The 21,656-nt window shown below is 37.0% G+C and overlaps 1 protein-coding gene across 8 annotated transcripts in view; it reads right to left on the bottom strand.

Annotated features, from left to right (window-relative positions):
* Positions 1-21,656, bottom strand: part of kif1aa (kinesin family member 1Aa) — a 79,346-nt gene that overhangs the window by 28,142 nt on the left and 29,548 nt on the right. For 6 of the 8 annotated variants that reach the window (XM_067372890.1, XM_067372891.1, XM_067372892.1 and 3 more), the window contains 20 exons: positions 17,171-17,304; positions 15,494-15,573; positions 15,302-15,377; positions 13,832-13,911; positions 13,617-13,723; positions 13,451-13,531; positions 12,473-12,653; positions 12,321-12,393; positions 12,147-12,237; positions 11,901-12,049; positions 11,614-11,792; positions 11,125-11,262; positions 3,791-3,909; positions 3,075-3,160; positions 2,740-2,875; positions 1,956-2,118; positions 1,780-1,870; positions 1,575-1,693; positions 1,407-1,462; positions 936-1,154 (listed from right to left, as the gene is read on the bottom strand). In XM_067372890.1, the coding sequence (XP_067228991.1) occupies positions 936-1,154; positions 1,407-1,462; positions 1,575-1,693; positions 1,780-1,870; positions 1,956-2,118; positions 2,740-2,875; positions 3,075-3,160; positions 3,791-3,909; positions 11,125-11,262; positions 11,614-11,792; positions 11,901-12,049; positions 12,147-12,237; positions 12,321-12,393; positions 12,473-12,653; positions 13,451-13,531; positions 13,617-13,723; positions 13,832-13,911; positions 15,302-15,377; positions 15,494-15,573; positions 17,171-17,304 (2,358 nt within the window). The remainder of the gene's footprint in view (positions 1-935; positions 1,155-1,406; positions 1,463-1,574; positions 1,694-1,779; positions 1,871-1,955; positions 2,119-2,739; positions 2,876-3,074; positions 3,161-3,790; positions 3,910-11,124; positions 11,263-11,613; positions 11,793-11,900; positions 12,050-12,146; positions 12,238-12,320; positions 12,394-12,472; positions 12,654-13,450; positions 13,532-13,616; positions 13,724-13,831; positions 13,912-15,301; positions 15,378-15,493; positions 15,574-17,170; positions 17,305-21,656) is intronic. The other 2 variants (XM_067372895.1, XM_067372896.1) reach the window with 1 other exon arrangement.

Here is a 21,656-nt window from a genome sequence, read left to right as displayed (position 1 = left end):
CTGACTTTTTTTTTTTTTTTTTGAAAGGAAGCAGACTTTTCTACTTCTCTCATATGCTTACATGGAGAAGATGTCAAGATATTGTCTAGCTTCAAAAGACGTTTATGGTGCTTTTTTGGAATCGTTTTGCTTTTACTCATTTGCTTACATTATATAAAAATTCACCTTTTGTGTTCAACAGAAAAAAGCTAGCCATGTCGTTTTAGAATGAAATAAGGCTAAGTGAGAGAGTTTTATTTTAAGGTGAACTACTTAAACTCACATTTAACTAATACTTATGAATATTTATCTTAAACACTTATTTCAATTTTTCTCTTTCTGTAAGAAAAAACTATGAATATGACATAAATAGACAAGAAATCTAATAAAAACTAACCAATTACCAAATAATAATAATAATAATTATGACCCAAAACTAATATCCTGCAAATGTTTAGAGACCACTGCATCATCAAGCTCAGTTTCAAGTGACAGAAGAACAGGTTTTACTCATGCAGTTACACAGTCTTATTCCAGTACTATTCATCAATTTATTTCTGGTGAATGATGTCAGAGAGAAAGACCATAATTGTCCATCTGCTTGATGAGGTTTGTATGGAGAGGCTGAGGGAGAGAAAAAGACATACACCCACACACAGTATTAACAGGCCGAAACACAGTCCCTGGAACAAAGCGTCCTTCAGTCCGTCAATGCAGAGATTTTGTGTGACTCCCATAGGAATGGGGGAAATGAGTGGACACTTTGTATAAATATCATACATTGTTTAAGAAATAACAAGTATATTATATTATATTATATTATATTATATTATATTATATTATATTATATTATATTATATTATATTATATTATATTATATATCAGTGCATTAGACTGACTAGACGTTCAGTTTCAGGGACATTCTTTGGCCTTAGGCACTCAGAACCATTACAGACCCGGCTTTTGCGCTTTTATTACTGAACAGATAGACAAGGGCGGGGCCGGCAGTCTGGCTTGCTCCTCCCCCTCAAGGAGGTAGGAAACAGCCACGCCTGCTGCATTGAGGGCGTGGCTTGACAACGAGTCCACCAGAGCCCCATTGAAGACCTCAGGCAACAGGAAGCGAATCAGCTCCATGTTCTTCTCTCGATCAGGAGGGGTGTCGTTATCTGCGGCTACACCCACCACCAACAACATAAAGACTGTGACATGGCCACATGGACCCAAAATATAAAAAGCAACATAAAAAAGGCAACACAAAGGATGAAGAATATGTGCTAAAGCTTCAGCCTCAATGTGATTTGGCAGGAAGCATTAAAAACCAATTGCAATTGCTTTATTTTTTACAAAACATGCAGTGGCCTATGGGGTGAAAGGGGGGGGGGGATTCAATGTTAATGGTCGTAAAAAATATTTATTGCTCTCACCTGGTTTGGAAAGAGGCATGACTCTCGGGAACTGCCGTCTACATGGGCGCAATGGGCTGAAAGAAAAAATATCTGGCTGTCATTTCACTGTAACTTTGATGGATGAATTCAGACATTTGTAGAATGTATTAATCTGATTTGGAAATAATAAATATTGCCAGGATATACCTAATGAGATCCTTGCAGAGCGGAGGGAAAGGCTGCTTCTGGTAATGTCCAAAGACTTCAAACACAATCGGCTGAGTCTTTATGTACTCTATAAAGGACTTAGTCACTTCCACGGCAATCTGGAAAATCGAAGAAACAAGTGTTTAACCCTCAGTCTAATAAAAACAGTGTGACGTGGTGCTGTGTGTTATGGTGTAAAGCTCACATTCTGCACATGATAGAAGCCAAGTGGTGGACCACGTCCAGTGTTCTTCAGCGGCTCTGTGGAAAACGCTTCATCGTGCCTGTGAATAAAACTACAAACGAGGAGTTTAATGAAAGTAAATTAGATACAGAACAATGACAAATGTCCACTAGTGGAAACAGAACAGAGGCACTCACTTGAACTGGCAGAATATGTCTGCGTACTCTGCGGATATGCTTGACGCCTGCAGCACAGTAACTCTGAATGTGAAGACTTCTCCAATCCTCAAGTGATCCAGAGTGCTGTCCAGTATGCCATCAAGACCCGTTTTGACAGGGCTGTCCAACTCTTCTGGGTTAGCTATGAAGAGAACATGAAAGAAAAGATGTCAATTCAAAAAATACTCTATGGGACAGCTGAAGCTGACAGAGATTCAGACTTCAGATACACAAACTTGTAGGTCATGTTTTTACTAACATTTACACTTACATTCATTTGAGGTCAGCTTTTTTTTTTAAGGAATTAGTATTTTTATTCAACAAGGATGCACTGAATTCAAATGTAGCAGTAAAAACATATACGTTACAAAAGATTTATATTTAAAATAAATGCTGTTCTTTCAAACAAAAAATGATCATGTTTTCCACAAAAATTTTAAACAGCACAACTTGTTTTAAATTGTGATAAGAAATGTTTCTTGAGCATATTAAATATATTCAAAAAGAAAACAGTAACAGTATTTTAAATTGTAATAATATTTCACAATTACTGTTTTTACTGTATTTTTGATCAAATGAATGCAGCCTTGGTGAGCATTAAAGACTTAAAAACATTAAAAAAAAAAAATCTTACCAATCCCAAACCGTCTGAATTGTAGTGTACATATTTCCTATATATTTAATAGTATATTTACAAAAACATCACCAAATGATGTGATCAAAATTTTCTTTGAAGATGTCCTGAATATTCCATATTTCTTACCAGCACAGGTATTATTGTTGACCTCATCTGCTGAGAGTCCCATCTCTGCATTCTGACCCTCACCCTCCACAATTCGCAGCTCTTCCTGAGATACGCCAGCGCGGGAAAGACCAGAAGTACAGGACTCTGACTGGAACTGCTCAACAGGAAAGAGAAACACTTGTTCACACCAAGTGGTTCTCACACTTTTAAGCAATTAATGTATGTGATTTTTCAATGGCATTACTATAATTCTTCTAGCTTTTATATATATATATATTTATTAAATAATAAATTATTGAGTTCCCACTCACAAGGAGTATTTCCAGCCATTACAAATGTTTTAATGTCAATACCTTTTCAAACTGTTGGTCTTCAAAAGAAATCTTGGCAGTGCCTGACTGTCGGACACCAGAGCCATAGTCTGGTGCCTCTTCATCAGCTGGAGGAAAAACCAGAGCACCTTCACATCACTTCCTCAAGAAGTCACACACAGCTTGCCCTTTTTATATACAATCCCTCAGGTCTAAATACACCCTCTAACCTCATCACCCCCCTTGTTTCCTTAAACTATGGATTCACGATATATATTGGTAAGTATTGGTCATCTACTGATCTACTGAGATCTTTACACAAAACAGTATAGAATTTTAATATCAGCCATTTATCTTTTATCAACCATAACCATGATAATATACATATAATATATGTCTTAAATACTGTCCTAAATTTTGAATATTATACGTCTTTTCGGTATGAGAAAGAATTTAATATCAGTGAATCCATATTATTACCATCCATAAATATCTTTATCTACACCAGGGGTGTCCAATCCTCCTCCTGGATGGCCACTGTCCTGCAGAGTTTAGCTCCAATCCCAATTAAACTCTACTAGGTCTACTAGGCTTACTAAACTTCCAGTCAGGTGTGTTGAGGCAAGTTGGAGCTAAACTTTGCAGGATAGTGGACTGAGTTTGGACACCCCTGATCTAGACAAAGAAATGATACATGGAAATATATGCCACTCTACTCACCAGTAGGTTCTGGAGGACACTTGCAGTCCTAATCTTACCTGATATTGCTTGTACAGCTACTCTGAGGAAACCTTTGACCTCTCCCTTCTCATTGACAACGGCAACCCGATGTACCAGGGGCACAGGATAGAGCAGATTACTCAAATACACAAAAGCCCTAAAGGAGAGAGGGAAGAAGAAAATATGTGTCCAAGGTATCAACTGTACAGCAAACAGGACAAACAAAACACTGATCAACAAATACACAAAAGCAGGCACTGCTGTGGCCCTGGACATGATATTCCTTACAGGATACATATAAAAGGATACATTCCTTACAGTATACATATAAAACAGGAAGCTGTGAGTATTTTTTAACTGTTTATACATTTTAGATCTTGGGCGAGTTTAAGGAGCATGGGAAGTGAAGAAGAAGTGAAGATAAACCCTAACCAAATATACAGAAATAAAAATCCGAGATCACAAATTTGGGGATTATTTTTTCATTTAAAACTGTTAAAAAAAATCAAGGATTTTGAAAAATGTAATATACACTACTGTTCAAAATCATTGAAGTCAGAGAGATTTATTTAAGAAATATTTCTTGAGCACCAAATCAGTATTTTAAGAATAATTTCTGAAGGATCATGTCAAAAACATTAAAATATCTTACCGACCCCAAACATTTGAATAGTAGTGATGATAAAGATAGAAATGAAAAATAAATACTTAAGATTCCACACTATTTCTACTGTAATCAAATAAGCACGTTTGTAACATTGAACAAAAAGTAAATTTTTCACAAAAGATCCACTTTTCTTGCTTTCACTGAATCACACAAGATGTTTTGGAACAAAACATTCTAAAACTTAATGTTAATTGCTGTTATACTGCTATTATTATATTATCTGTATATCTTTATAATTTTAAACATTTTTACTAAAGCACAGACTATATAAAAGAACAGTTTGTGTTAGATAATCTACACATCCATGATCAAAACCAGAAATAGGACTGTTTATATGTTTCAAAACCCAGAGATTGACATTTCATTTAAAAAGTATATATATATATATAGTTGATTTTCATAATTAACAGTTTTCCATCCATCTGATGTCAAGGACTACATTGCCCATCTTCAATGGGTAGACACTGAACAATAACGGTAGTGCTGAACAAAAAAAAAAAAAAGGGTTTTGGTGAGGTACAAAAAGCATGCTTATGACAAAAAAAGGTGGAAGCGGTGACATAAAATGTGTCAGTACTGGACACTGTGAGCATGAACAGACAACACTATTAGCAAATACCAAAAAATAAAGATAAATAAGACACCAAAAAAGCGGCCATACTGTCACAGATGTGCAGTGCATTGCACAAGCGCAACTTAAAAGAGTGAGCCGATTCATCAAAGGTTTCCATGTAAAATCTCACAAAAAAGGTCGAAATACGGCATATGATCTCACATGCCCAGAAGAGAGACAGCTGTGCTAGAAACCAGCTCTTTCATCTTGAGATATGTGAACACCCCAAGTAACCAAACTGCTGTATTACGGGAACCAATTAGTAAGTCATTACATGAATAGCTTTTTCTCATTCATCAGACATTCAAGCCATGTAACAAAAATCTGGTCTTGTTTGTTTCTGCGGTACACAAAACAAACAGCTAATATGAGTGTTTGGAGATAGCACTTCAAAGCTGACGGACCCCTTTGAAGAAGTGATGCGGTGCATGTAAAGCTGGGACACAGACCTTGGCGTGACACGAGAGCCATAGCTGTGCTGGGTGGTGCTGCTGACAGCCAGCCAATTCTGCTTTTAATTATCACAATCATTAGGTCGAAATGAAACCCAGAAGCTCAAGGTGTGTGTCTGCAGCGATCAGATGAAAGTCAAATGTAGTATGATAATGGGAGAAGACAGGGTAAAGTCCAGACATGCTGACTAAAGTCCAGGAATCCTTCCCACAGGGAAGACAAATCAGAAGAGATCTCTTTAATATCTTAAAGATTTCTCCTATATGAGATTGAAATCAAGTGGAGACTTGCTTAAGTCTCCTGATCAAGCAAAACCCTTGTAATTTCACATCTCCTCAAGAGATCTCAATAAGGTCACAAACAGATTAACTAGAAGCTATGTATCCATCCACCTATTTTTATGTGAATTTTGGGATATCGCATTTAAAAACAATGGATGGAAAGCCAAGATACGCATAAATTCTAGAAACGCACGTAAGAAAACGTATGCACTCTGTTGAGGTGGATAATCTTTTTATCCGATAAGAAGACAAGAGCATTAACTACAAACCTGATTCCAAAACAGTTGTGACACTGTACAAATTGTGAATAAAAACAGAAGGCAATTTCAATATTTTATTATTAATACAACATAGATGATAGACCAAATGTTTAAACTGAGAAAATGTATCATTTTAAGGGGAAAATAAGTTGATTTTAAATTTCATGGCATCAACACATCTCAAAAAAGTTGGGACAAGGCCATGTTTACCACTGTGTGGCATCCCTTCTTTTTATAACAGTCTGCAAACATCTGGGGACTGAGGAGACAAGTTGCTCAAGTTTAGGAATAGGAACGTTGTCCCATTCTTGTCTAATACAGGCTTCTAGTTGCTCAACTGTCTTAGGTCTTCTTTGTCGCATCTTCCTCTTTATGATGTGCCAAATGTTTTCTATGGGTGAAAGATCTGGACTGCAGGCTGGCCATTTCAGTACCCGGATTCTTCTTCTACGCAGCCATGATGTTGTAATTGATGCAGTATGTGGTCTGGCATTGTCATGTTGGAAAATGCAAGGTCTTCCCTGAAAGAGACGACGTCTGGATGGGAGCGTATGTTGTTCTAGAACTTGGATATACCTTTCAGCATTGATGGTGCCTTTCCAGATGTGTAAGCTGCTTATGCCACACACACTCATGCAACTCCATACAATCAGAGATGCAGGGTTCTGAACTGAGCGCTGATAACAACTTGGGTTGTCCTTGTCCTTTTTAGTCCGGATGACATGGTGTCCCAGTTTTCCAAAAAGAACTTCAAATTTTTATTCGTCTGACCACAGAACAGTTTTCCACTTTGCCACAGTCCATTTTAAATGAGCCTTGACCCAGAGAAAACGCCTGCGCTTCTGGACCATGTTTAGATATGGCTTCTTTTTTGACCTATAGAGTTTTAGCCGGCAACAGCGAATGGCAGAGTGGATTGTGTTCACCGACAATGTTTTCTGGAAGTATTCCTGAGTCCATGTTGTGATTTCCATTACAGTAGCATTCCTGTATGTGATGCAGTGCCGTCTAAGGGCCCGAAGATCACAGGCATCCAGAATGGTTTTCCGGCCTTGACCCTTTGAGATTGTTCCAGATTCTCTGAATCTTTGGATGATATTATGCACTGTAGATGATCATAACTTCAAACTCTTTGTAATTTTTCTTTGAGAAACTCCTTTCTGATATTGCTCCACTATTTTCGCCGCAGCACTGGGGGAATTGATGATCCTCTGCCCATCTTGACTTCTGAGAGACACTGCCACTCTGAGAGGCTCTTTTTATACCCAATCATGTTGCCAATTGACCTACTAAGTTGCAAATTGGTCCTCCAGCTGTTCCATATATGTACATTTAACTTTTCCGGCTTCTTATTGCTACCTGTCCCAACTTTTTTGGAATGTGTAGCTCTCATGAAATCCAAAATGAGCCACTATTTGGCATTACATTTCAAAATGTTTCACTTTCAACATTTGATATGTTATCTATATTCTATTGTGAACAAAATATAAGTTTATGAGATTTGTAAATTTGCATTCCTTTTTTATTCACAATTTGTACAGTGTCCCAATTTTTTTGGAATCGGGTTTGTACAATGGAAACAATCACATTTACCAGATAGATCCATTGATGTGCAACAAAACACTCACGTGACTTTGCCTCAAAAGGAAATGTGATTGGTTAACTGGACTAATCAGCTGACCAATTTCATTGCACAGCATCTCAAATGTTGGTTTAATCATTCTGAAATGCCTGAGCCAAAATGGTTGTTTATAATTACTTCTCAGAACTGTCTCATACGAGTTGCCAAGCACCAGGCATCCGAACGCAAGTCAACATGACAGCGTTAATTGTTTCATCTGCACACTATGAGGTGCAAGTCATTTATTATATAAGAAAAAAAAAGCAACAGTGGCTTTCCCGATTGCAGCAATTTCCAATTTTATTTCCCAGGAAATTACAATTTTGTTCTCTTGAACATGATGTTTTATGTGATATTCCATTTTGTGCATCTATGGATGGAAACATAGCTACTGAAAAAAAAAGTGTCAAGATAAGGAAAATGAAAAAAAAAAAAAAAAAAAAAAACTGTTTTCAAATATATTTTTTGAGGTAAAAATTATTTTTGGACAAATATAAATTATCATGAATATCATATCATATAATATCATATCATATATGTTTTTTGGGGAGATGCATCACATGAGATTTTACAACCTGAATTAACATTTTAGGAGACTTTTTAGGAGATACAGTCATGAGGGTTTGCAGGAGTCCTCTCTATGATATCATTTCCTGTTTTATTTCTGTATCTTGGTCGCACCACATGACTTTAATTTGTTGGAAAAAGTTGAACAGATTCACTGTTTGTTTGTTTTTTAAATTATATATTGCACCAAACTACTTTGAATTCTATAAAATGTTTATAATTTATATTATTATTATTATTAGATTTTCTTTTCAAGTTTAGTACTTCATTTTGTTTTAACTTCAGGACATCTGTACCACCCTGACATTTATCATGTCATTGACCAAAACACCAAACTCAGCAATCCGCAAAGATCTCAATATAAAATAGAAAATAATACTCAACCATTCTCCCATGTCCATTTATTTCATAGCTATTTACTCACACTGTAGGTCAATAACCATCTAATTTGTGTCTACTTTTATATTTCTCAATTTCCAAGCCCACTCAAAAGAGACTCCCAGCGATTATACATTAAATTTATTCTAAACTACAGTGCATGTCACCAACAGAAACTGAAAATAAACTCAAGCAATCTCATTGTGTGTATACACCATCATCCTTTTTGCATACTGTATGTATGGCCATTTTTCAGGTATGTGTTTGTCTTTAAATGTGAGTGTAGTCATACCATGTAAGCAAATATCTTACATATCTTACAAATCTTTTATATATATCACTGTATATATACTGTAGGTATAGGTGTGTGTTTGCCTATAAATTTGAGTGTAGTTATATCATCTCTGCAAAAATGTCTCGTGTGTGTGTGTGTCTACAGGCCTATGTATATGTTTGTGTGAGTGCTGTGTACATATAATGTTTAAAAGTCAGTGTTGTACAACAACCCAGTCTCAGTGTGAAAGAGCTAGTTTCCTTTCCCAGCATGCTCCTGAAACCTCACCAACCTTCCCAATACACTGAACAATGGTGAGCGATCGTAAAACGGGTCCTCAGCCTTGCCGAAGCTTCTGCAGAGCTCTCCCTCATCATCATCATCATCATCCACATCATCATCATCCTCCCCCTCCTCCTCTTCAAAATCCGAGCATGTGTCATCCAATAAGGAATCATCGTCCAAGTCATCCAACTCTGTCCCCACCTTCTTGTCCGTCCATGACTGGACCAGCTCAGTGAGTTCAGAGGTTGATGTGGGCTCAGAGGGGGTGGGGGAGGAGTTAGGGTCGCTCGCTTGCTCACTAAGGCATGTGGAGAAAAGGAGTTTTCTGGTGTAGCCAAAGACACGGGAGCCCAGTTAGTATGAGGGGGCCATCTGTCTATTTAATTGTTTTTGCTCGCAAGTGGGTAAGTAAAGATTTTTAATAGGCCAACAGGCCTGGGTAATGGACATTAAAGACATACAGAACCTAAAAAACATTTGAACAGCAGCCCCTGTAACAGGATTCTGTTAAGAATGTCCAATATTACACTAACTTTTAAAAGTATGGGGTCAGTAAGATTATTTTTTAAAGAAATTAATAGTTTTTATTCAGCAAATTGATCAGAAGTGATAGTAAAGACATTGATAATGTTACAAAAGATTTCTATTTCAAATATTGTTCTTATGAACTTTGTATTCATCAAAAAATCCTGAAAAAATTGATAATTTTCTAAGCAGCACAACTATTTTTAACATCGCCAATAATTATAAATGTTTCTTAAGCACCAAATCAGCATATTAGAGTGATTTCTGAAGGATCATGTGACACTGAAGACTGGAATAACTGCTGCTGAAAATTCTTCTTTGTCATCACAGGAATAAATTAGCCTACATTTTAGAATAGAAAACATTTATTTTACATTGTGAGAATATTATTTCACAGTATTAGCGTTTTTAATTATTTCCTTGCTGAGCATAAGAGACTCATTTCAAAAACTTAAAAAAATCGTACTGACCCCAAACATTTGAATGGTAATGTACATTTTATAGACATAGTTCACTCAAAAAAATAAATTCTGTCATAACGTAGTCATCATCATGTAGTTCTAAACCTGTATCGCCTTTTTGAAACACAAAAATTGTACTTTTGAAAAATACCTATTTGTAAATATCAGCCTTTTTGTTCCTTATGTTCAATGAAAGTGAAAAAGGATGGGGACTGGTAAGTACAATGACAAAAAAACACCATGAAAGTACAAGCAGTCCATTCACTATTCCAGGTTTTCCGAAATCATACAGTATAGCAGCAAAACAACAACCAATACAGTCGTTACTGTAATTGTGTGGAAAAGAGCAACCAGTACATTTTAAAAAATCTCTCCTTTCGTGTTCCACAGAAGAAAGAAGGTAAGATGGGTTTAGAACAACATGAAAGTGAGCAAACGATGACATAATTTTGACTTTAGTGTGATCTTTTAAGATATAGTAAAAGCAAGATTAAGAGTAAGTCACTCAGCTCAGAAGTAGACAGGGCAAAGGGAAGCGTGTGACCTAATTTGGAAGTGCATGGAAAATCAATTTCATGCTCTTCTGAATAAAGCAGCATCAAAAAACTTGCACTCTTAAAAAGTGTGTGGGCAATAATTCTGGACTTATTCCTCAGAGGAATAAGTAATATTACATATATCCTGTAGAGATCAGCTTTTAACCACTCTTTTTATTACTCTTTCCAGCTGTTGTTTTGCCCTGCAATATGCTCTACTATTACAAGTACACAAACTCAACTAGAATTTCTTATTCTGTTCTGCATAACAGAAGTGAATTGTCTTTCAATAGGCCATTCTAATACTAGTGTAGTTTGATGAGAATAATCTGACAGGAATGTTGTTGATAGTGTGGTCTTTATCTGATGGCAGTCAGAGATAGCAGAGGCATTCTGTACTGAACACCAGTGGGTCTGTATAGCCATGCTCTGAAGTAACCTTAAAACTCACCTTCCAACCAGACGGAACCAGGGAAATCGGTCGTAGAACGGATCGCCTCCAGTCAGCACACTGTCACAGTCTTCAAGGGCATTGTTGGGCACCTCAGCAGCACGATCATACATCTCCCTCATCAGATCCAACCTCTGCCTGCAGGGGGCAGCATTATACATCATTTATAATGTAAATCATGGATACACTGTGAAACCCAATGTGACTTGAAGTGTTGCTGGGTTAAAATGCTAGCTATAAAATTAGCCTTGTCAAAACAAATGAGTTGGGCTTTTTATTCCAAAAAGGTTTAAGATATCAAACAAACCAGAAATTTGAAATGTTGTGGAAATTACCACTTTATGTCCACTGTTGGATATTGACAGTAGACAAATTAACTACTTAGTGTGTCTGTGAAAAGTATGCTTTAAAGTAGTTTATTCACAAGGTCCACAGGGCCATTTCCATTGTCGAAGAAACAATATGGAAAAAAAAATATGCAAAAATTACCTGAGCTTCTCCAGGGTCCAGTAATGTGTGGCTCCATTTTTCTGATCTTGAACTTCTACAGCTACAATGGTGCGAGGGAACGGGCTCTTCTCCCTGTCTTTTGCTGCCTCGGGTGGTAGCAGGTCAGGCGGAAGTGGAGAGTAAAGTGTGTCCGTCAGTAACACGAACTGAAACTGAACCTGTAAGCGACATAAGGCTCAATCAGTTATGATGTTGTCCTATTTTATACAGTAGCTTCAGCAGAGTGAATGCAGTTCTTTCTGGTACTGTATTTCCAAAGCTTTCACCTTCTTCTTTAGCTCAACGCTAATGGCATTGGCTTCCTTGAGGAAGATGGCATTGCCCCAAAGTAGGTCTCTAAGAGATGTAAACTGATAACATCTCCATTTACGGAAAGCCCACAATGCCAGTTCTGTCTCCCTCTCAGTCCATTGCACTATGGATAAAAGAGATTGAACACAAGATGCAGGTGTTTAAACGGGCTCATTTTGATTATTTATAAAATAAACATTTTCCATTCACAATCTAGTCACCTTCCTCCTCAGGTTCTTCATCTTCCTCTGCTACGTCAGGGTAACAACGATCTACCTGCTTCTGCAAGGCTTCAAGCCTGCTCTCATAGTCCTGTAAAAGACATATTAAAAGGTCATATTAGGAAACATAAAGGAAACAAGTTGTATAAGCTCTTTATGTTGTATGTCACATACTAATCTCTGTTGCTCCAATAGATTGTTGGCTTCTTCTCTCTCCTTACGATACTGATCCTCAAGCTCCTGCAGTCTATACAAACAAAGAGCTAATGAGTCTAACAACACAAACGTCACATCTTGAACTTATTCATGAATTTCCTCCATGTTACCTCTGATCCATTTCCTGTTTCATATCAATGCCCTGTTTCTCCAGGAGTTCTCTCTGAGCAAAGGCCCAGTCTACAGGTTCCATTGGAGTTTCAGAGCAGGGGGTTCGCTCACGTTCCTGACGAGCCTGCTCTGGATGGTTGAAGCGGAACACATGGCTCTTGCCCAAAATGATTCGGTTCCCTACAAAAGTATAATTTGTCAGTAAATACGGAGAAATAAAAACTGCTTCACAAACAAGGGTCTGTTCAACGCTGGATTTTCACAAAGGTTGATTCTAAAAGATGGGTCAAATACCAATGCTTCATGCTCAAACTTCATACCATAACTTCACAACTGATGCTGCTCTCACGTGGTATCGGAATTATCATAAACTAGAGTTTCCTAGTTGCACATGAACGCCCTTTCTGACATTTTTGGTGCATGGGATTGTCCTGTTTTGTTGTTGCCAGTGTGCCGGAGCACGAGTTCTTGAAACTCCACCCTCTTCTGGACCGAGAACTTCAGCTCATTTTTATTTAAAGGAACACTCAGAACGGCGCGTTTTTGATCACACCCAAAAAGTGGCAATTTTAACATGCATAATAGATGATCTGTGGGGTATTTTGAGCTAAAACTTCAACATACACACTCTGGGGATATCAGAGATTATTTTACATCTTGTAACAGGGGGCATCCTTTAATTCAGCACAGATGTGCATAAAATAATTATTTTTGAAATAATATTTTGAATCACAAATAAGTTTAAATAAACATTGTAAATAAACACAACCATACATACATTTATAAATAAAATCATAAATATAAAAAAAATCATAAGTTAATAAATCAATGAATAAATAAAATCTTAAATCATTACAAGCATGCAGGCATACCTATGCACACAATCACACACCAGCACAAACAAATAAATAATAGGAACCAAATCAAAATGCTTAGAACAGTATTGTAGCAGGTGAGGGGAAAAAGTAAAAACAAACCTGATCTGAGAACAGTGGGTTCTGTTACTCTCTTCCCATTTACATATGTTTCTGCTCCCTCACACGGCTCGAGAATGACAGCTGTAAACAACAGGAAGAACAGCCATCAGGACTTTGGCATATACATGTACAAGTATGTGTGTTTGTAGGTGCATCATTAACAAACCTTCTCCCATAGGTCCAGTGGTGCTCGTGAAAGTGCAGTGTTCCTCTTTGATGAAGTGACCACTCAAAACAATATCCTGTCTGCTGCTGGCATCTTCTCTCCCCACCCTGAGAAAAGCAACACATCAAGACACCATAGAGCCAATTCTACTGAACAGAGGCATGTGTGATTTATATGCACAATGGGGAAAAGGAGAAGCTTGGACTGTCACTAACCTGGTAATTCCATCTTTGATGTAATATAGGAGACATTCAGACATCAAAGGATCTTCATTCAGGTTCACCAGGTGGGGTGTCTGTAATGAGGGCCAAAAAATACTTAAAGTTTACAGGGTCAACTATTTTTGTATTTCCAGAAGGAAATACCAGTGCTTGCAAGGCAGCAAATTGCTAGTCTTAAAGTTTCAGGTAAGTTTAGACTTTGTTAATGCTAAAGTCGCTTCACTGGTGTCATTACGATGCGAAGACATCTTATTTTCTGTCAGATGTATACAAGAATGAATACCTTTACTGTACAGTGTAAATGTGGCATGAACTTTACTTCCCTATTGTGAAATATTTCTGAGTGAAAGTGGCTTCTTGAATTAGACAAAATGTAGGGCAAGATTTGATTGGATCCAATTGGAATGATTCATGTGAGTGAAAGGTTGCTGGAGGGGAGTGATTATTGTCCCGCCCACAAATAATGATGTGCACAGATAAATCATTTATAATAAACACTGCGATATTCCATAAAATATAAGAATAGTCCATTTTGTTTTCATGGTTACTTTAAATATATGAAAAAGTCCAATCACAATATGTATGCAATCATATGCAAGAAATAAGACCAATCGCAATTCAGCAGAGATATATTTAAATAGTCTCATCACTGATGGTTACATTTTCAAATGCTAAATATGCTGAAGTCAATGGGAGATTTTCAAACATTATAAAAACTATGAATCATAGGGGCAAAAAGAGGCACAAAAGACTGAAATGATCTACAAAAGAAAGTTCAATTGGAGTCTATGCATTAAACAGTTCGGGCTGAATTAAATGCAGATGTTTAATACTTGGAATAAATGGTTTAAACCCCAGCCAAAGTGCTTGAAGAAGAACAACACAGCACTGCCTTGCGAGCACTTTCAAAATGTATTTATATGACCTTGGAAAGAGGAAAATAAGACGCTACACTAAATTTCAACTGCGATATCCATCAAAATGCATGCGATTCGATTTAGATATCACAAAAGTGTAACACTCCAGGCAGGAAAGCCTTTAAAAGCATCATTTATAGGTCATGATGCTTGAGATCTGAAGACTGCTGTACATTCATACAGCAGTTGCTTTAAAGTTTACTAGAAAGAATTGCAGCACATCAGACAGTAATGAGCAACAGATCCGTAAATAAAGATCACAGATGCGTTTAAAAGAGCTCTGATGGGGAAAGAACACACAGAGGTACATCAGAACAGTCTGAGAGGATCGAGATGCAACCACACAGTATCCATGGCAACCAACCTCATTGGGAGAGAACAGCCCAACAGTGTCTATAAACACGGGCTGAGGTTTTCTCTGTGAGGGCTTCATGAAGGGGAACGTAAAGACATTCACAGGCTTATTTAGTTATTTGAACACAACATATTAGCCTTATGTGGTCCACCTGCATACGGTTTCTCCCTACAGCCTTAATAATCGCTTTACCTTCTTTGGTGAAAAGACTCCAACAGTTCCTCCATCCTCACGCATGGCCACACCCATCTCGGCCAGCAGTGCTTCTCTGTGAAAACCAATTTAGATGTTTTTCAGACTTATTGTGTATGTTTGTGACAATAGCATAACTTATACATTAACATAAAATTGCTTGTCAATCACATAAGGCTTCATTTAACGAACCTGTCCATTCTGATGGCTTCTGTACGGCGAAGCTTCTCTTCCCACGTTTCATTGAGCTCAGCAATGATTTTCTCAGTTTCCTAGTTGGCATTATAAACATATTTGAGTTAAAATATGCCACCAAGTTTTAGTAGTTTAAAAGATTTATTAAAGCTGCAGTCCGTTAGTTTTGCCTCTTTGTCGCCATCTCTGTTTGAAACCTGCAAAAGCAGTTATTTGTGGAATTATCATCTTTACATGGTTCGTGGATCTAATGTCTAATGTTTGCTGTCAGTCACCACATCATCGGTGATGCTGTACTTGGGAATCACAGATTCTATATCTTGGAAGTATGACCAAAATAAGAATTTTCACCGTAAAAAGTGTCATCTGAAGAGGTAAGTAACATGTCTGCCACTTTTGTTCTGACCAACTGATAAAAAAAACATTACAATAAATCGCGCTGCCAATAGTGTTTAAATCGATCGCTTAGTTTGGTAAAACTGTCAAACTGAGCAAATTATTATTATTGTTATACTTTGTTCTCAAACTGTGAATGTTAACAACATCAGCATTGCATGACTATGTGTATTTAGTGTGTATTAGCGTTACCTGTAGGTTTCAATTTCTGTAGCCACTCCGCAGTCCGAAGTCTTTTGCTTTTGACTACGGGTGAATCTCCAGTTGTCACTGATGATTGTCATTTGGACCTTTCTGGATTATAATCCGCCATCAAAATGATAAATGTAATTATTCCAGCTATAAATGATCCGCCGCCGGCAGGATCCTCACATGCCATATAGCCTACTACCTGGGACTCCTTTATGCAAACAGACGTGACATAATGACGCAAAGACGAACGGCTGCATGCTCAAATTTCCAGTGGAAACAAACCAGTATCACCCAAATTAGAAAACATTATTACAAGCTTACCGTTGTGAATCAGGCTAAGATTTTGAGATAGTTTTGAACACTAGCTGGTTATGTACTTGCTCAAAAATTGATTTTGGATAATTTTAACGGACTGCAGCTTTAATGTGAGATGTACATCTTTAGACAGTTAATATTAATTTAGCTTTTGGGGTTAGTTATTGAGGTAACTTATTGTATTAAAGGTATCATATCATGAAAACGTACTAATATTCCGTATGTTTAAGACATCAAAACTCCCTCCCTAATCCAAAAAGACTAGCTTAGTTTTATTTATGAAAGCAAAGCCTCATAAACAGCTCATTCCAAAATATGCAAACTACATAAATATTGCCACTGTTCAATTTCTGTTGATGCAGTGCCAATTAGCCATTAAAGAGGCCATATTATGCCCTTTTACAAAACCTTGATTTTGTTTTTGGGGTCTACTAGAATAGGTTTTCATGCTTGAATGTTCAAAAAGCACTTTTGTTTTCTTTTTTACATATTTTCCATTGTTACAGCACATCTCTTTCATAACGGTCAGTAATGCTCTGTTTAGTTTTAGTTTCTATAAAGCCCTCTTGAAAAGCGCAATGTGCCCTGATTGGTTGGCTGATTCAAATGTGTTTTGAAAATGTCACAAGGGTGAAAATTATAAAAACAATTATGAAATGATTCCTTTAATCAAGAGCTGATCCCTTAATATCTGGAGGCAGACATTTGTCAGATTTATATTTGGAGGATTTCAGTCAGTATTGTCAGGATTTTATATTTTACGGCAGTCACCTTGAGTCTCTCAATGGCTTCCTCGCTCCCTGGGCTGAACATGATGCGATCGTGCAGGCTGCTGATGGAACCAGCCCGGCTGGACAGGGCGGAGAGAGATGGAGAGGGGCTCATCCCCGTCATAGCATTGGTCACTGTGGAGAGATCACCTCTTTGATTGACAGCTTGGCCACTATTGTTATTGTTCTTGTAATCGGATATGTCTGTCGGGGAAGGGGGGGGGGAGAGGTGCAGGGGGGTGTGGAAGGAGGGGGGGCAGGGGGGTGACAGACACAGAGTTCAGAAAGAAGCAAACAAAAAAGGATGAGAAGGAAGGAAAGGTAGAGAAAAGAAGACAGAAAAAGACATGTAGCTTGAAATAAATTTGAATTCAGAGACCCAGAAATTTCACATGAGAGGAAAAACGCTCGAGATATAAAGAAAGAACAGACAGTCACAGCCCAGTAAAGGAGACAAGCAGAAATAAAACAGGTGCTCTAGCGCAGGCACCCGGCAGCACAGAGACACGCCAGCCATCTCAAGCGCAATGTAACACTGCGGGATTCAACTAAAGCATTACACCTCTACCATCCAATGACAGCAACCTGAGAGCCACGTCTGAAATATTGAACAGGCATGCATGCATTGATCTGGGCTGTTACTTGACACCAGTTTCTTATATTTGTTGATGAACAGATCAAATTAAAGCCTTGATTTACTACATGAAACCTTAGATTTAAACTACATCAAATATGGCGACATGAACCTCAAACATCAAGTAACATCAAACCTTATTGGTTCTCGCATGTCATTAAACAACTTTTTTTTTTTTTTTTTGGTATGACAGCGAATTAAGGCTTAAATTTCAGTTAGATCATACAAGTGATCATGCCACCTCAGAAAACTTCATAAAAGTCAAATCAAGCTTTATATGTATTTTGGACCTTGAAACCCAATTGACATTCGTTATACAGACAAAAACAGCTAAATCCTTTTTCAAAATGTATTATTTTGTGTTCCAAAGAAGAAAGAAAACCATATGAGTTTGGAACGACATGAGGGTGAGTAAATGATAACCGAATTTTCATTTCTGGGTGAACCATTCCTTCAAATACAGCATGATATCAAAAGTGGAGTTTTGTGGCTTTTATATGCATAGATTTGAGGTTATCTGTATGCTAATGAAGTCAAAATCAAATGTCCGTTTCTTCCAGGAAAACATACTTAAAATTTTGATGACTCATGTTGCACTACACAAATTTATATCCAATTAAATGTTGTCTAGAAGAATTGCCCCGCCCCCACAACCAACCAGGAAGTAAATCAAGGTTCATGGCTGCAATGGTCCATCTCTCATGCTAATTAACATACACTTTATGTAAGCAAATATTGACTGTAGTACATCTGAACATTAGCAATGAGCTCATATTTCTGCTAAAAGCCAGTGACTGTCATTACCGTCATTAACTGAATAGAATGATCGTCATCGCTGACCACAGTAAAACCTCCATTACCAGTTCTATTATACACTCATAAAATCCATTTGACAGTGAAATAACTTACAGCCTACATCTCATTTACAAAAACAACATTCACAACTCTTGTGAGCTGCACACAGGAAATATCCTCCCACTGGTTTTACTTAGTAGAGACACTGTCAGCATTTCATGTGATATCCACCTATCCAACCACTAAATATCATATCTTTCTAGCTGAACAGTTATGCTAATATCATCTGAAATGTAACACAGGATATAAGTGGCTAAATAAACGTATATTCTATAGAGAGTTTGTTTTTGTAATGTCTATGTAACCTTCGGCACAATAACATCTCTCAGCTCTGACAGTGCTGCTATGGCAACAGAGTGCTTACTCTGTGCTACTACAGTCCTTAGAGAGCTACGAGGCAAGTATCTTGGGTAAAACGTGACAAACGTGGCCCCTGGTGACGGATGACTAAACACCAAACTAAGATGGAGATTCGCTATTTCTATGCATATAGCAGCTGATATGAGGATTGCATAATGCACATTGTAGAAAGGCACTTTAGCTTATGCTTTATGCTCAAAGAAGTGCTGTCTGCCAATACGTGCAACCTCCCGTCATGGCTTGAGATTAATGAAGCTTTTTTCCCCTCACTACATCCATCTCGGTTTGAATAATGGCTGCATCACGCACAGAGCAAATGTGATCAAAAATGCACTAAATATATTTTTCATGACTGGCCAGTCCCAGATCTGAATGTGCATATAGCCACTTATTACTTATGGACAATTTATCCATAGTACAAATAGGATATTATTTCTGTTTACTCTTTGTCTGAATAGAATCTATATCACTGTTGGCACATTATTATGGATTAGATCAGGCAGAAATAGATTCTTGATGTAACAACTGCAGGTTTTTCAGACATATCTTTAGATTATGTCTTCTCAAAAAGAGATAGGATCAAGGCCACAAATTCTCCTTGTCTACCTTCATCGCTTTAAATGTAAGTTGAGTTACATCTGACATTAAGAAGCTTAGGTTTGATTTTCAGCCATTAAAAAGCTGCAGCTAGCAACAGGCAGCCATTGCATAAAGAGAACACAAGCTGTCACTCAAACACACATCTGCTATAAGTCCCTCCCACTGCAAAATACTGGAAGATATCAAGCCTAATTTCCTTGGAAAATTTAAGTGCATGCTGTATATTAAACGAAACTTACATTTGTGACCCATGCTGGCAAATTGAGTCACAATGAGCAAAATATCAAAAAATATTATATGAAAAATATATTATTATTAATAGTTATTTTAAAAAACCTTAAAAAAAAATGACTGAGCTACACCTGTTTGAAGTCGATAGAGTCAGCAAAGTCAATTTTGAGAAAAATCTTTCTGAAGGATCCAAAACAAAATAAACCATACCTTAAAATCCCTGGTAATAGCACCAAATTTGGCACAAACCAAGTCAAAACCCATATCTATAGTAAGAAATCATTGTTTTTTTCCCCCCATAATTCCACCATTGTTTGATTAACATTAATGAAACAGACAGCCTATATATGAAGACCTACTGTATCACACAGATCTAATATAATGATGTTTTCTCCAACAGTTAACCAAACGTTCACTCAAAACATAACGGATAATGTTTGCGTGAATACTCGCCAAGACAGATTTTTGCTATGAATATTCACAAAGTTGGAATGCTGCACTTTAAAATGATATCAAACTTTGCTGAGGGGAAGCGCCATCCGTCCAGAAGCTAGCTGAGAAAAACTGCATTTTTCATGGACAAAGTAAAGGTACTCCTCTCAGAAAACACACAAATAAAGATACTTTTAGATGTTTAATTGCTATTTGGAGCATTGGGATCGCTAGACGAGAGCTTAATGAACTCTTTTTTTGTAAAAACCTGCATTTTTTACTTGTTTTGCCTGTGGCTCGAAATTAGCCTGTGCGCATTCCGACTCATTTTGACAGTACAGGTCGCATTTTTTGTTTTTACTATTATGGTGTGATTTTTGCATACTGTGTCCAAAAAGTATTCAGATGCAAGTCACATAAAAATGAATGAATTTCCTTGCATTAGATTACAAAATATATTTACACCATTTATTGTAAAGAAAAGTAACACACTCTAGATGCAGATAGTTTGATACTATCATTTAGACATTTAAGTGTGGCTAAAGTGTGCAGACACTTTGGGATCCACTGATTTCAGCATTAAGACACAATTCCTATGCATTAATTATTAAATCTTTTCATTCTTTTTAAATGAAAAGCATAGGAAATGGCAGCTGAAGAACATTAACTTGTATGACAGATGAGTGGATGAGTGAGATCAATTAGCTCATAAGTGCGACATCACATTTATCCCAATCTGCATTGCAAGCCAAAGGAGAACGATAACGAAAAAGAGGGAGTGAGAAAGAGAGAGAGGGAGAACACACAGCCCTGCAGCACCAGACTAGATAAAGCAGCTTTCAGCTCAGAAATCACACCAGCAACCAGGGTTAGAAAAAAAAAAAGCAACTGCCAAATAATCACCATATATCAACAAAATGCCATTCCAAAAATGGCATTTTGGTAATAATCATTTAGATTATTAGAAGGCTATATTATGTTTGTCTATTACAAAAGGAACTTTCCTAATACTATCCTAACTCTATAATATCTATAATATTTATAAGTATTAATATATTAGATCCTATATAAATAGCAAATATATTAATATTTAGCATTTACAGTATATAATGGTATTTAATATATCAGCAATTATAAAAGCTGGTTAAAATATTAACAACTACACCTAAACAGAGAAATAGTTTGATAGCTTAACAGACAAACATTTATGGCTTTCATAGGATATTATGACATGAATATGGCTCTGATATGATTTTTGTATGTTGAGAGAATATGAATTTTCTCTCAAACCCATGAATGGACCCTGATGCTGCAGAGATCTGCTTTATCCATAAAAACTGCAAAAGCGTAGAAAAGAGAGTGAGATAAAGCCCAA

This window comes from Chanodichthys erythropterus, chromosome 21 (assembly GCF_024489055.1).
Source record: "Chanodichthys erythropterus isolate Z2021 chromosome 21, ASM2448905v1, whole genome shotgun sequence".
In the NCBI taxonomy this organism is placed as follows: Eukaryota; Metazoa; Chordata; class Actinopteri; order Cypriniformes; family Xenocyprididae; genus Chanodichthys; species Chanodichthys erythropterus.
The sequence above is the reverse complement of the archived record's forward strand: the minus strand, read 5'-3'. Positions and strand labels throughout refer to the sequence as shown.